This window comes from Triturus cristatus, chromosome 5_2 (genome assembly GCF_964204655.1).
Source record: "Triturus cristatus chromosome 5_2, aTriCri1.1, whole genome shotgun sequence".
NCBI classification, from domain to species: Eukaryota; Metazoa; Chordata; class Amphibia; order Caudata; family Salamandridae; genus Triturus; species Triturus cristatus.
This window is the reverse complement of record NC_140588.1, coordinates 1,085,609,465-1,085,626,266: the sequence shown is the minus strand read 5'-3', so window position 1 is coordinate 1,085,626,266 and position 16,802 is coordinate 1,085,609,465. Positions and strand designations below refer to the sequence as shown.

Here is a 16,802-nt window from a genome sequence, read left to right as displayed (position 1 = left end):
CTACCCTTAATCAGAATGAGCTCAGGCATTTGGCAACTCTTAGAGGCCTTAAACAGCCCAAGAACCCTACCTCTGCTGAGCTCAGAGAACTCTTACAAAATGATGAAAATCAGAGAGAGCTCAAGAAAGCTTCCCAGTTAGCCCCCTTAGGGACAGGAACAGGAGGCCCCCCTTCTGAAGATGCTACAGAGGTACCCAGTTCCAATAGTCACCCCTTAGATGGCAATAATACCACAGAGGATGAGAGTGATAAAGGTGCTGATACAGAAAGTAGTGATGATGAAGGGAGAACTAGCCCAGTGCCAAGTGTTATACTTGGCCCAGCTAAACTAAGGCTATTGGGGACTGACAATGGGTTTACCCCATTGGATCTCCCCAGTGGACTTAACACAGGGCTTGGGAGGCAAAGGAATCGCTCAGGTGACTCCAATGCTTCTCATGGCTCTAGAGGCTCTCAAGGTCACTCCAGGAAAAGGATGACCACCCCTCAGAGGAGGGAACACGAGGCCAGAATGCAGGAAGCCCAGCTGAGGATCAGGAAGCAGGAGCTAGAAGTAGCCCTGATGGAAGAAAAACTGAGGAAGGCTAGGCAACCTAGAGAGAGTGGGTCTATACCCACTGGTGGCAGCATTGTCCCTAAGGACAAAGATAGGGTCTTTGATAATAGGAACCTGTCTAAGGTTGTGCCCCCCTACAAAAGTGGGGGTGACATCCACAAATGGATAACTGCTCTTGAGAGAGCCTGCAAAGTACAGCAGGTTCCTGAAGACCAGTGGGCAGCAATCCTCTGGCTCTCCTTTGAAGGAAGAGGCAGAGACAGACTCCTCACTGTTAGAGAAGAGGATGTCAGAAACTACAGAGTCCTGAAGAGTGTTCTGGTTAATGGGTTAGGCTTAACCACTGAACAGTACAGGTTAATGTTCAGAGACACCCAAAAGACACAGACTCAGGACTGGTCTGAATATGTTGAATGAGCCACTAAGGCTTTGGAGGGTTGGTTGCTGGGAAGTAAGGTATCTGATTATACAGGATTGTACAATTTGATGATGAGAGAACAGATTTTAAGTAACTGTCAAAACCAGCTCCTCCATCAACACCTGGTAGACTCAGATTTGACCTCTCCCCAAGAATTGGGAAAGAGGGCAGATAAATGGGTCAGGACCAGGATCAGGCCTAAGAATCAGGGTGGTGACCAAAAGAAAGATACCACCAAACCTCAAGAGAAGGGAGGGGATAAGGCAAACGAGAAATCTTCCTCAGGGCCCCAAAACTCCACACAGGGTGGTGGGTCCCAAGCTCCCTCCTCTACCACAGGTAAACAGCCTTACTGCCATGAGTGTAAAACTCCTGGGCATTGGAAACTGACAGCAGTTGCCCAAGGGCTACAAACAAAACTGTTCCTCCAATTACTCCTGTCACACCACCTATTACTGTCAGCAGTAATCCCCCAGGTGGTGGGAGTGCCCCCAAAAATTTGGGTGGGTTTACTTGGGGAACACAGGGGGACCCTGGCTTAGCCAATTCCCCTGCAGCAGATACTCTTGTCTGTGATGGTGGCATGGGGTTTGCCAACTTCACTGCCTGTCCCAACACTTTGGGTAGGTACAGACAGGAGCCCTACATCAATGGTACAAAAGCTGAGGCCTACAGAGACACTGGAGCTAGCATCACAATGGTGGCCCATTGGCTAGTTCCCTCTGAGCAGCTTTTGCCTGGTTTCTCCTACCAGGTGACCAACATTGATGGCAAACAGAACAGTCATCCCATGGCAGAGGTATGTCTCAGCTGGGGAGGTGTCACTGGCCCTAAAAGGGTGGCAGTGTCCCCAACCTTGCCTGTAGACTGCTTACTGGGGAATGACTTAGAACTCTCAGCTTGGGCTGGAGTTGAACAAGACACCCATTCTAAAATGGTAGGCCTTTCACAAAAGGGTAGTGGGGTTGTGCCATTCACAACCCCTGTCCAAATAGATTTCCTCCCTGGAAAGGTTGGAAGGGCAGTGGTAGCCACAGCCCAGGCACAGACAGACTTCCCTGTAGAGACTGGCAGAGCTGTGACAGTCACAGCTCAAACACAAACTGAGTGCCCCCCTGAAAAGGTTGGCAAGGCTGTAATGGTCTCAGCCTATACTCAGACTGACATAGGTGTAGTGAAGCCTGAAACTATGGATCACTCCACACAAACAGAGAGTAGTGGGGAGGAAGAAAAGTCTCCCTCTCCCCAGACATTAGGAAAAAGTCAGCCTCCTCAGGGAGCTGACCTCACCCCTTGTGAAGGAACTGCCCCAGAGGTAGCCAGGCCTGGCCTGGCAGAGCCTCTGATGTCAGTGGCCCCTTCCAAGGTGGGACCCAGTCTGGTGCAGGTAGCCTGCCTCTCTCTACCCTGCCTCAGTCAGCCCAGGGCTGCAGAGGTCAGGGAGGCCAGTGGACCCCAAGAGGGCCCCTGTCCACAAGAACCCCCCCATCAAAAGAATGAGGATTGCCTGGCTAGTAGCCCTAGTCAGGTGATGGGTAAAAACATTCCTGCGGGATCTCCTTTACAGGTAGTTAGGGACCTCCCCCAGAGGGATTCTGTTGGGTACAGGCAAACATGGGACCTTAGGGCCCCAGACCTGACCTGTCCCTCCAGTAAGCCCACAAAAGGGACCCAGCCTCCAGCTTTAGGTAGCCAGAGGCTGACCCTGAGAGCACAGTGCAACTCAGTTAAGGAAAGAAAGGCATCCATGGTGGAGGGGGATTGGAGGAAGGTGAGGCCTCACTTTGAGGACACTCACTTCAGTACTCCATCTCAACACCAGCCTTTTACTTTGCCAAGACACACCAAAGGTAGAGATTCCCTATGGTGGAGACCCTCTGATACCCTTAGGGTGAGGGATTGCTTAGTGGACCATGAGACAGGGGGTAACCATGCCAGTGCTGGTTCCTCCTTATATGGCCACTTGGGCAATATAGGCTTACCTGGTCAAGGTCAGCCTTATCTCCCTTCGTTTGGGGGGGGTTGTGTAGGAAGGTGGATATCTGACTATGGTTACCCCCAAATTTTTGCCTAGTGTCTAGCTGGTTTTTCGACTTAGTTGGCCTGAGATCCTGCTATTCAGGATCTCAGCCTGGCTGTTCTCTCTTTAAAATAGACTCCATGTACCCTAGGTACATACCCAATTGGTTGGATCACCCGGTCAGCCCCTGTACCAGTGTACACTAGGTACCCAGGGCATTGGTGTACCCAAGGCCTGCCAGGGGCTGAAGCATGTATTATGCCACCCCAGGCTTGGCCTAACAATTTGACACAACTGGCTGATCACTCAGCTGGGGTAAGTTGGTGTAATCACCTCTTACTTAGGTGTAGTATACCTAACCTTAAATGAGACACCTGGTAACCTATAAGTCACTCCTATGGCAGGCCTTAACAATCCTGAAGGCAGAGTGCTTGGTTCCATGTGAGATGGTGCTCTGGCATGAGCTGAGCCTGTCTGCAGTGGTCGGAACAACTTCCTTCTACTGTTTCCAGATATCGTCATACCATATACTCTTAAGTGCATTATGAACCTCGCGGTTAAATGCTATCTTTGGTTTGGCTTTATCAAAACATGTTGAGTAAGGTGTCATACGAATTGGAATACTAACCCCTCGCCAATTCTGGCGACGGGGTTAGCATTCCACCCTTCTAGAGGGACACGACATGTACAGTACCTGAAACCCGGGTAAAATCAGACATAGCCTCAGCTCCACAAAATGGATGCTGCCACCACAGACACAAGTCTGCCCTCCTGCTGCTGGGAGTCCTTCCAGCTTGGGAGGTGTGGACAAAGGGTTTCCTGCCAAGGGAGGTGCAGGCACCACCCCAGACAGGATTTTGTGTATTGGTCAGGTAGGGCTTGAAATAAACCAGACATGCCTGTGGCTCACAAGGAGCCTCGGTGCATATGCCAGTTCAAACCGGTCCTGGGGCACACCAGTCCCGGGCCTGGGGCGAGCTGGACAAAGGATTGGGGGTGTAACCACCCCCCGTCCTGGTCCCACCCATAGGGAGGGACCTAGCAGGTAGTCCGGCCCCTAGAATCCGCTTAAAGGTAGGAGCTGTGTCCTAAGACTTCAGACATCCTGGAATCAACTTGAAACTAAGAAGAAGACGGGAACTTCGACATTCTGCTGCACAGAAGACTGAAGGAAATCTCCCCTGTGGTCAGGGAGTGACCACCTTGCTAACGCAAGCACCATCCAGCGAATCAACGTCTGCTTTGCCTCCGCCTCCCGCCGGAGCCCGAGCCCAGAGACTGACAAGACCTGGACCACCAGACCTCTCACCGCCCGATCCACAGTCCCTGAAAAGAGGAGACCCGTGGAGGCACCGAGACACGTGGAGCCAGCCATCTTGAAACGACCACGACAAGCTGACAAGTGCAACAACCGAGGCTCCCTCCAAGTTGTGCTTTGGGATCTGAGAAGCCCAACCCTCGAGCAGCATCTGCACCAAAGGTGAGCCCTCCAGCATCTCCACGATCTGCGTGGGGCCCTTCTGCATTTTGCCACTCGACGCGCCTAACCGGTTGCTGGCCCGCTGGCTAGTAGCCATCTTGGCGACGAACTTCACGAAATACACCGCTGGTCTGGTTGCTCCAGACTGGCCCTTGCTCCCCTCCAAAGGAGCAGTCCTTCTGACCTTGCTGGTCAGAACCATCAGCTTATTTCATCTCCTGCAACAATTGCTTTTGCCAAGGCTTGTTTGCTTCGATCAAGTCGCCGACACCGCCGACAGCGAGAGCCTGCGTGGGACAGCTCGTGAACCGACTCCTGGACGTCGTCGACCTCCAGGGACCACGTGGCTGCAGAGACAAGCTACACCTTTCTTCCTGTTTGCACCCGACATTGCCTGGTACCCACCTGGTGCCACGCTGGTCACTGGCTAGTGACTGTGAACACTGTCCCCTCTGCTTACAGGTCTTCAACATCTCCGATCCACTCTTGGATCCACTGCATCTCTCCCGGACCGACCGCCTGCAGCATCTTTATCTTCAGGCTCCACGGAACAGATAGAAGAAACCCGACGCACTTCGAGGCCTATGCACCCGCTTCCTGTGGGTGAGGTAAAGCTGGCACACCTGTGCCCACGTGTAGTATTACATCTCTAGTGCCTGTGTTCCAAATCTTGAGTTCCTAGTCCATCCGAAAGATCCTCTTTGCAGTAACTTTGTACTTTTTACGCACCCATTGAAACCTATGGGAGCACGCGTGTGACTATTTGCTCTGCACACGCCACCCGTGGACCTCCTGGTCACTAACTGAAGTTAGCTCCTTGTAGGCCCAGCGATTCTAGAGGCCCTAGGCCTTTTCCCTTTTCTGTTCGTGGTACTTATACCACTATTTTAGTATATGGTTTGAGCGGCCACCAGGGCCTATCCATATAGAGTGCAACTTCTGTGTATTCTACTGTAATCTTGTTTGACGATTTGTGCTCCTGTGCTCATAAAGAGACTAGGGGTTACTTTGAGAAATAAATACATATATATTTTGAATATATATCTGTGTGGTGTCCTTTCATTGGTATAAAAGGGGGTTGCATTTGGTAAAACAGCTGGCTTAACACGCTTCACGAGTTTAGCCTCAAAGACTGCTTAGCCTACGCTACCACTAGGGCAGCTAGTCCGAAAAGGTTGACTTACAACCACACCATAAGGGTTGCTTGGCATGGTACAAGGTGATCACTTTAACTAGTGAGCATCATATACCAGGCCAACTTCTCACAGAGATGTTCGGCGTCGGGGAGTGAGTTGTCGGTGTTGGTTGAGATGCGGATGGAGTTTTTGTGTGCGATGGCGATGCCTCCTCCGATACGGTTGGTGCGGTCTTTCCGGATGATTTTGTAGCCGTCGGGGATGGCTATGGCGATGTCGGGTGCCGAGGAGGGATTCATCCAGGTCTCGGTGAGGAAGGCGATGTCCGGGTTCGTGGATTTGATGAGGTTCCAAAGTTCGATGGCGTGCCTGTGGATGGATCGGGTGTTGACCAGGATGCAGTGGAGATTGCTTCCGGGGGAGTTGTTCTTGACGGGCGCGGTGTTGGTCCGTGGGCAGGTGAAGTGACAGTTGTTGCAGGTGAAGGGTCCGTGGGTCCGTTTAGGGTGGGCGCGGTAGCAGCCCGGAGTGCGGCCGGGGTTGAGGTTGACGAGGGTGGCGGAGTCGTAGGTCAGGCGGGGGGCCAGGGGTTCGGGCGCTGAGCGCGGGCCAGGCGCGGACGGCCGCAGACGGGCTTGCCTTAGGCGCGCCAGCGGCCGCCATATAAGGGGTAGCCGGGGAGGCGGGGTCAGCTGGGAGGCGGGAGGAGGGCGGGTAGGGGAAAAAAGCGGCAAAAAAACGGCGGCGGGAAAAAGGCTCCAAAGGCGAGGAGGCCTAGAAAAATGAAAAGGCGCAGAAAAACAGGAAAAACGAGGGGGAGACGGCGGGAGGGCAAGGGGGACGGCACTCAGGAGATGCAGGCACTCGGGGATGCAGAAGGAAACCAGGGGAGCGCGATCACACAACACAGGCACTCGGGGATACAGAAGGAAACCAGGGGAGCGCGATCACACAGCACAGGCACTCGGGGATACAGAAGGAAAAAAAGGGGAGCGCGAACGCAGACAAGCGGCAACATAGGCACTCGGGGCACAGGCAGCGATGCAGGCAAAAGGAGAAGGCAGAACAGGGGATCTGGTGGCGCTGTGAGGACAGGGGAGCGACCTACCCTGGGGTCAAGGGTCGCTACCACTGCCTCGCAGCGGCCGCTATTTAAGGGGTAGCCGGGGAGGCGGGGTCAGCTGGGAGGCGGGAGGAGGGCGGGTAGGGGAAAAAAGCGGCAAAAAAGCGGCGGCGGGAAAAAGGCTCCGAAGGCGAGGAGGCCTAGAAAAATGAAAAGGCGCAGAAAAACAGGAAAAACGAGGGGGAGATGGCGGGAGGGCAAGGGGGACGGCACTCAGGAGATGCAGGCACTCGGGGATACAGAAGGAAACCAGGGGAGCGCGATCACACAACACAGGCACTCGGGGATACAGAAGGAAACCAGGGGAGCGCGATCACACAGCACAGGCACTCGGGGATACAGAAGGAAAAAAAAGGGGAGCGCGAACGCAGACAAGCGGCAACACAGGCACTCGGGGCACAGGCAGCGATGCAGGCAAAAGGAGAAGGCAGAACAGGGGATCTGGTGGCGCTGTGAGGACAGGGGAGCGACCTACCCTGGGGTCAAGGGTCGCTCTTACTCTCCCTACCATGCTACCTTAGCCCTGCCTTCCCATTCTTTCTTCCTCAACGCCTTCTCGTCTTCTTTATGTGGCTCTACTTCCCCTTCTTGGCTCTCCCCACCTTCATTGTTCCCCCATACCTTCAACTTTATTTGCATGATGAATTACTTTCTCACCCTTCTTACCCATCTTGTCCCACTCGCTTTAGCTAATTCTTTGTTCTATCATCCCCTCTTTCCATTTTTTTTTCTTTGTTCTATTTGTATATATTTCTCTTAGCATCCTTATTCTCTCTGCAGGAGCCTAAGCTTACTCTGATTTTGTTTTCATTCCTTTCATTAACCCTCTTCTCCTTACCCTTTCGTCTTTGCCTGACCTAGTTTTCTTGGCTTATTGTTTAACGCCTGTTAACTTTTTACTTACAACATTATGCAGAAGGAACTTGGAGACCGGCAGTCTGAGAGTTTGGAAAAAGTTAGGCAGCTTCTCCCTCTTCCAAAGCAGACTCGTGATGTCATCACATGTGAACCTCAAGGATCGCTTATTGACACCAAAGGAAACAAGATTACGGGTTTTGAATCTATCTTCAAGAAAGAAGTGAGTATGCCAGTACTCTGAGCTGGTCCGAGCCTCTCTTAGTTATGCTTTGTGACTGCTGTAGTGAGACTTGTAGATTATTAAAAAATATATGACGAAGATGGAGTGGCCTTGTGTACTGTGATATCCTCGCATGCACGGATGCACTTAAGGCGAAATCAGCTTGGTATAAGACTCCTCAGCCCATAGTGGAAGGATTATGTCTGAAGCAGTAAAACACCTGCATGATCTAGTTTGGGGAGTAAGCTGCAGTACTTTGGCTATGTTGGACCGTGGTTCACCCTGCTGTTCCATTATGGGAAGTGTTCACGTTCACCGGTGCTAAGCAAGCTGTAAGAATGTGTTTAAAAAGCATTTTACTATATGCAAGTTGTGATATGTGTATTGGCTAAATAATTGTTTTTGCTTGCTTTTTCCACTATTGCATGTATTGATCTTGCCAGGTTCTCAGAAATTGAATGGCTATTTTATGTAAATAAAATATAGATACGCTCACAGCAGTCTTGTAGCAGAGTACAGCAACTCTCAACCACCTTTACACCCAATCCCATGTTTCTGTTCACAACTGTGCCCACGTGCTCTGGATGAGTGTCCGAAATCCTCTAATAATGGGTCCAGGCCCCCTCTCTTACCAAGCCCCACCGATGGTCGTCAATGTTCCAGATACTTGGTTTATTTACTTTTTCTGTCCTCTACATGTTTACATAGTACTCAATGTTACTGAATCAGAGATTTTTCTTTAGGGTTTGCAGGTCTCCACCAAGCAGAAGATCTCTCCGTGGGACCTCTTTGAAGGCCTGAAGCACTCTGCACCGCTGTCTTGGGGTTGGTTCGGGACTGTGCGGGTGGATCGGAAGGTGTCCAGGTTTGAAGAACAGCAGAGGCTTCTCTTGTACCACACGCATTTAAAGCCTCGGCCCAGAAGCTACTACCTCGAGCCACTGCCCCTCCCACCAGAGGAGGAGGAACCACACACACCGGTCACCTTGGAGCCCGAAAAGAAAGTAATTGAGCCTGTGAAGCCTGAGAAGGCACAAGCTGCTGCTGCTACGGAAGAGAAAAGAAAGAAAACAAAGAAGAAAAGAGCCCCGCCCCCCAAGCAGGAGGTAAGCATGTCTCTCTGGCAACATTGATTGCTTCTGACCCCACCTGATGCGGTACAAAGTCTGCACATGGAATACTGCAAGGTTTAACTTGATCATGCCCACCACTATTAACCATTGGGAGAAATCAGGTCAAATGTTGGAATTTAGAACAATGTACGGGTAAACTGGGATAGGCGAGCACTGGGACTTGGTCATCAAGTACAAAACGTATCTGCTCCTGAATCTTTCCTTCCTGAATCAGAAAAGGTAGATTTATATTTGAATAAACATTTCTGCTCGTACATTGGCATCTCCTAGGCTTTAATAGTCACTGGAATCACATTTTTGTTACCATGAACTCCTCAGACTTTTATTGACTATTCAGAGCTAATGGCTTCTGATAACCAAACTATAGCCTTGTAAAGAATCTCTACAGCTCTCTGTGACTTTGGGTCTCATACAGGCGTGTGATACATTTATTGCGCATCTGATCATTCCTGCCATATTCCCTTAAGGGCATGTTTATGGACTTAAAAAGTGTCATTAGAGCGCCTTCCTGTTCAGCCTATCCTTCTTAGGCTGTTTGAGACTTGTCTACAAATCCATTATGCCTGTACTTCCATCACTTCAGGCTCTTAATGAGGCATATTTACAGCTATGTCTGCTGTGGTCAGATATCCCCAGCTTCCGCTGAGGCATGTAGAAACCTTGTACCAATCAGCAGCTGCTTCTGTTGAGGTGTAGTGTTAGACGTTGGTCTTCAGTTGGAGCATGTCCTTGATGTGGTCCTGTGACACCTGTGATGAGCAACAGTATCCACACAGGGTGCCACCCAGTTATCACTTACTGCCCCAGGATCCTCCCACAGGTAAATCAATTTTTATTCTTTCACTACTTTGTCTGGCTTATGTTTTCTATTCCTTGTTTCAGGTACCCTTTACCGCCCTTTTTTGCCACCTTTTGCTGATCATGTACTCTTATACATTCTTTATTTTTTGTCATTCATATCCTTCTTGTCCTCTTTCCATAACTACCTATTTTCTTCACATCATCTCAGCACTAGTTTACCCTCTTAAATCTGTTTTTCTCCTTCTCTGCGATTTTCTGCACATTGTCACCGCCCCATTGTGCAGTGGTTTGCATGATTCTCCATCATGGTATTTTGCAATTGAAGTATACTGTTTGGTTGAGGAAAAAAACCCTAACCTACATTTCAAAGTGACCTACGGTCCATCAGCATTGACTATCTTATTTCTATAACTACCTCTGCTCGTTTCTGGGTCTCTCTCTAAGAACAGTCTGTCAGCTGCTATTTAATTTTAATGCTTTACCACATTCTCCGCTCACAACTGCAAGATTACATTACTTGAATGGACTTTAATATGCACGACCCCCATGCCATCATAATGTATATTTGTATTGAGATTATATTTGCACAACTTGACCTTGCCATATGTTTGTTTCTACTGGATAGTTCTACCTGCTACTCTGCACCTCTTAAGTCTCATCTAGCCCTCAGACATGGAAATGCTCCCCTGCCCCGATAGGTGGCACCTCAACTCGGTCTAGGCTTCCGGATCCCCCCCTACACATGACATCACAGAGTCGTATTGTGCCACTGCCGAACATTTCTTTCCAAATTATTACACTTGCTGTGTTTTCAGGGGTGTCTACCTTGAACATTTCAGGCTTTAAAACCCTCTTGAGCACAAGAACATTGCTTATGCACCCTCCAAACATCTGTGTCTGGTGCCTGAGGCCCAAGCACCACTCCAAATCGTGTGCTAAATATGGCCTCGTGCATGCCAAGGCAGTCGAGGAGCAGGAGCCCAATCTGTTCATGTCATGGGCTCAAGATGAAGCTCCAGACCGAGGTCTTGCTCTAGATCACGTTCCGGCTCACATACACCTGCAAGTCATGTAAGTGGGCTGCTTCAAAGATGCAGACTAAGCAATGCAAGAGGGATATGTTGGCTTTTTTGATGTGGATCTCGCTCAAGAGATAGGTCTGCCCGTCTGCAGCATTGTTCCTTACCCTGGCCACAGTGTCTTCTTTCAAGCCCATCTTGGTGGGAGTCTGCCGCAGCACTAGTTGTGGCAATGGAGCCTCCCACTTTCTTCCTGCTGTTTCCAGCCTCTCGAACTGATTCCACATAGTATGTGGTTTTCACACAGAGCTGACCCTCTTTCGCTCCACCCTGGCTCCCTCAGGTGTATCTGGGATCCGAGGGCTCTAGAGTTGGACACACTTCCGGTCTGGGGGCATTTCCGGTGCTGAGCGGACTAGTCGCTCACCGTCACACACCTACTTAAGTCCTGGTTAGAGCGGACGCGGGTCTGATGTTCTAGATTACGTGGCTCTGCCGAGACTAGGATGCTGCTTTGAATATTTACTACAAAGAACGGTGATATTCTTTGTTAATTTTTAACCTGCTTTAAAAAAAAACAAAAAACATTTACCTGCTCATTTGCACATTTTTTTTATCTGCACCTGTAACCTTTGTGGCAGCGTCACCCCGGTCCGTTACGGCAAGTGCCGGTTGAACGGAGGGTGCCGAGGGCGCTAGAGCTGGACACACTTCCGGTCTGGGGGCATTTCTGGTGCTGAGCTGTCTAGTCGCTCACCGTCACACACCTATGTAAACCAATGCTAGAGTGGGTGCGCCGCAGGTGCGCCAAAGTTAAGCCCGTCTGTGCCCGGACCGGGCCTAGGGCCATGACCCCTACACAAATTGAGACATGTCCGGAGTTGATAACTTATACTAGCAATGAACTGCGTACACTCGGGCCCAAAACTCGCTGTCCTACATTGATTATACTGAAAGAAGTTAAACAATGCTCTATCTGTCAGCTACCTTTCGAATTTACACAAATTAGAAGGCTGAGTAAATTTCAGAGCCAGCCTATCAGGATGAATACCAAAATTATCACGGCAGGGCTAATCAACTCTCGGTCATTAGTTAAACACAATACAGAAATGACCGAACTGATAGAAACTCAAAATCTCGACCTTGTTTTTATCACTTAAACCTGGGTTGATGACTCCTCGGATCTAGATTTCGCATGAGCCATTCCTGAAGGCTATTCAATCATTAGGGCTGACAGAAAAGGGAAACGAGGGGGGGGCCTGGTTATTATTTTCAGAGATGAACTGAGGGCCAAGGGCTCGAACCAGGGCAGCAACCCAGATTGCGAGACCTTATTCTTTCAGATCAACATTACAAATAACTATACGTTTAAAGGTCTGTTGATTTACAGACCACCTAGGGCTAAAACACAGCTGATAAAATTACTCCGCCCATTCTTGGAATCTAGTGTGAAGGGTTAAGATTTTACCATTCTGGGCGACTTCAATGTGCACCTAGAGAAGAGTTTAGGCTCAAGTACGACAATATTAACCGATGCAATGTCTAACTTATCTATGGAGCAGATTGTTAATCATAATACCCATGTGACAGGACACACTCTCGACGGGATCTTCACCTCCAATAATAACATCAAGATATTAGAAATACTGCTGGTTCCCTGGTCTGACCATAAGGTAATAAAATGTACCATAAACCTAAAAAAGGACATAGCTACATCTACCCCACACCCTAGGTGCGCCACTTACCATGACTGGTATTAGACCGACGCCCCTAAACTGAAGCAGCAGCTCTCTTTGACTATTCCTGAGCTAGAGTCAGGCAGCAACATAGCCGTCAACCAAATTTCTTGTTGGATAAATTCAGCTATCAAATTAGCGGTCCCGCTAAAGAAAATCACCTATAGGAGGAAAACCCCTTCACAACCTTGGTTCACAGGACTCATTAAATGCGCAAAAACAAAATTGTAGAAGGACGGAAAGGAAATGGAGGACTAACTATGAACAACAGTTGAAAGATGAATATAAAAACTCCCTGGCAATTAACAAAAAACTAATTTTAGAAGAAAAAAGTAATTATTTTACCTGGAAAATAAATGAGGCTAAAAATTCCAGCAAGGAACTTTTTACCACGGTGAAAAAATTAACAAATACCAATAAACAGATAGTAAGTAGTTCTGAATTATGCAATAATTTAGGCCAATTTTTTGTAGATAAAGTCACCTCGGTGTATGAGTTCTTTAAAATGACCGACAAATATATTCTCCCACAGACATGCACAGAACCTTAACAGGAATCGTCCCCTCTGATCCTTAACTCTTCGTTCCACTTTTCGCCACCATCTGTGGAACAGATTATACAGGTGGTAACAACAACTAAGTCCGGGGGCCTAACGGATCCGTGCCCACCGAAGGTGATGCACTTATTTCCTGAGCTGCTCAGTGATCAACTAGGACTAGTCTTTACACAAATAGTAAAATCCGGCTGCTTCCCAGATGCATGGAAAACAGCCTCAGTACTGCCGTTACTGAAGAAGCCAAATCTTGACCCACAGGAATCCGGGAATTGGAGACCTATTGCGAGAATCCCTTTTTCTGCAAAAATACTGGAAAAACTATTGAACAAACAACTGTCACAATTTCTCTCGGAGGTAAATGCCTTAGACCACTCACAATGCGGAATATGGAACGGAAACAGCTCTGCTCATGGCAGTAGAGGAACTCAGGAGTGTACTGGACACTGGAGGGAAGGCCGCCTTGATCCTATTGGATCTCTTGGCGGCCTTCGACACGGTAAACCATGATACACTCCTGATCCAACTAGCTGAAGTCGGAGTTCATGCGACAGCACGCACGCTGTTAGCCTCATATCTGTCTAATAGAACGTTTACAGTGGAGCTAGGAGAGGCTAAATTGAAACCTTTTAATTCACTGTGCGGTGTACCCCAGGGGTCTTCTTTAAGTCCTACTCTTTTTAATATATATGTGGCACCTTTAACAGCAATAATAAGGAATTGTGGTTTCTTACCAGTCTCTTATGCAGACGACACCCAAATAGTGGTATCAGTCTCAAACAACGTCAAAGAGACTGCAGACAGATTTAACAATTGCATGAGGCATATTAATCATTGGATGCAGGGCAACTGCCTAAAACTAAACGGTGATAAAAGCAAAGTCACGGTGCTGGGGACAGACATGAAAATCTGGTCCCCAGAGTGGTGGCCAGACAGCTTAGGCGATTGTCCATCCCCAGTGAACAAAGTTAGAAATCTTGGAGTGAAACTGGACAACAAACTGTCGTTTAACGCTCAGACAAACAAATTAGCATACACAATATGGTATATTCTTAAAATGATAAGAACTTATGCCGTTTATTCCCCAGGAGTCCTGTAAAACGGTGGTAACAGCACTGGCCTTATCTAGGCTAGATTATGGGAATGCTTTATATGCTGGGATACAGATCCAGCACCTAGCAAAACTACAGCGCTTACAAAACGCTGTGGCTGGGCTGGTGCTGGACATCCCCAGATTTTAGCCTGTTGCACACAGATTAAGAACCCTCCTTTAGCTTCCAATGGAAAAAAGGATAACATTTAAGTCTGTGTGTCTGGCCTATAAAGCCCTCCATGGGATGGGATCTTAGTTTTTAAAAACACATTTGAAACAATACGAGCCATCCAGAAGTCTGAGATCCAGCCAAGCAGAACGGATTCAGGTTCCGAAATACAAGCAAGTCATTTGGGGGGGGGGGGGGGACTTTCTGCTGCATGCAGCTAGTGCCTGGAATCTTCTCCCTATTTCGATCAAAAATAGCCCATCTCTGTTTTCATTCAGGAAAGAGGTAAAAACCTGGCTGTTTACCTCCTGTTAGAACTTCGTCTCTGTAGAATCCTGTTTTTACATCTAACGCCAAGACGCCCGTGGGCAATCGCGCGCTTTATAAATTCTCAAATCAATCAAATTAAGAAGCAGCCTTGGTCCCAGTCTCCTTCCCTGGCACCAGTTGACCCATTCACCTCTTACTGATTCAATCCTTGCTGGTTGCTGCGCTGTCCTTGATGCCACCAACATGGACTTTGCATCTGCTACATCACATAGCTTATTTCTGAGGCTGAAGGCTATTTTGGTGAGATCCTAAAGCAGAATACAGCAGTTGTTGAGGGGGTGGAGGATAGTTCTTGCCTCATGATAAATACTTTGGTAGGCTGGAGGGGCTAGCGTGTTCTGATTTTTCTACAGTCAGATGCTGAACATTAAATACAACAACATCAATGACAGCAGTGAGACGGCAACATTCTTCTCCCTTAACCCCCACTACGACAGGTGCTGCGGACTAACTAGTCCTGGAGAATACCAATGGCCTGGACTCCTCCCCTGAGATGTTCATAGAGTGTCCTTCGGGGGCGCCCACATATGCAAATTGCCTCATTTACGGATGACCTTCTCAAGGCTGCAAAGTTTGTTCTGATATTTTTACCTATAGAGTAGAGCAAGGCTAACAGAAACAAATAAGCTGGCATCTCCATTGATTGTCCCTCAGCTTCCTTTTCACAAGGTGTTGATGGACCCCGTTTTGCCAACTTGGAACAAGACAACGTCTGCTCCTGTGGTAAACCACCAGCCTTTGTCTGGCTTCTGTTCATGAGAGTCTTGTGATCGAGGTGTTGTCCTTATTCACAGAGCTCTGACTGTTTACATTCAACTCCTATGGGCAGGGATTTAAAGAAAGTGAAGCAATGATGGAAACAATCTTCTCTTCAGGGACTCTCCCACTTCATCCCACAAACGCCACTTTTGCCTTCTAGCTGGTTACTCCCGTGCTCAATGGGGAAGTGCGCTGATGGTTTTTCCAAATCTCCTGGACCATTACGGTAACCATTTTGTGAATGTTGTGTGCTCTGGATAACACATGGTCTATCCGATCCTTTGCTGTGACCTTGGCACAGTGGATTCAGTGGTGCGGTTCATCCATCCTTTGCCTTGTCTGGACACACTCCACTGGCTTTTCCAGGGATGTCCAATTGAAACTGATGGACATGTCCTTCAATGGAGTGTGCCACTTTGGAGAGAAAGCAGGTTCAGCCCTTGAGCTCCTCAGCCAAGGTTAAGCTCAGCCCTTTGTGCTTCTTTCCCCTGCTTGACAGTTTAATCAGCAGTGCTGAAAGTTGAGGGGATAGCCTTTATGCCTTTTCTTACAGCGATCCCAGCCATCGCAGCCAGGTAAAGCAGCCCATTAGGTTCTTTTAGATCTACAGGGGGGAGTGTTGGTTCCAATTGCCTTTTTAGGGCCTCCTCCTTCCGTCCCTACTGCAAAAAAACTGTTTTAATCCTCCCTGAGAAGAGGCGACCTGTCATGGGAAGAATGTCCTTTCTCTTGTCACTTTGCCAATCCATCATTTAAGACCCTTGGATCTGCCAAATTGTCAATCAAGGCTACACCCTTCCCTAGCGATATGTTGCCTCCTATTCCCCCTGTTATCTCTGTCACTTCAGATGTCCATGCTTGCATTCTGCAGCAGGAAGTTCATACTCTGTTCTTTGCTACCCGTCAGCCCTCAAAAGAAGCAGAGAGGTTTCATGGGATGAACCCCAAAAAAGGGCTTTAAGCCTTTATATGGACCGTTCAAGGACTATCAAATGGACAATCAACTTTTTGTGGGGCTCTCTGGAGCAAAGAAAAAGGAATGCTGGGCACAAGAGGACCCTGTCGAGGTGAATGGTCTTCTGCATTTAGACCAAGAAGTAGCCTTTGGAAGGTCTTTAGAGCTCATTCCACCAGGACTTGGGCCACTCTGTTTGTATGCAGATTGCCTGTCCTTCACATCAGCCAGACTGCAACATGGGCGTCAGTACATACATTCATGAAGCACTACTGCCTTGGTCGTCAGGCCCTGCAGAGAAGAGGACATTGTGCCCACTCCTTGCTGCAAGACTAAGATATGGACATCCAGCCTGCACTCTCCTTCCCATCCTTTCGAACTTTTCATTGTAGTGTTATTCTTTTCTTTCTCTCTTTCGAGGTCATCCTATGCCTCCCCACTT

General features: G+C 48.6%; 1 protein-coding gene across 7 annotated transcripts in view; it reads left to right on the top strand.

The window, feature by feature from the left end:
- The window catches only part of MED12 (mediator complex subunit 12), a 956,599-nt gene that overhangs the window by 710,187 nt on the left and 229,610 nt on the right, over positions 1 to 16,802 (top strand). For all 7 annotated transcript variants that reach the window (XM_085608424.1, XM_085608427.1, XM_085608421.1 and 4 more), the window contains 2 exons: positions 7,651 to 7,812; positions 8,556 to 8,918. In XM_085608424.1, the coding sequence (XP_085464550.1) occupies positions 7,651 to 7,812; positions 8,556 to 8,918 (525 nt within the window). The remainder of the gene's footprint in view (positions 1 to 7,650; positions 7,813 to 8,555; positions 8,919 to 16,802) is intronic.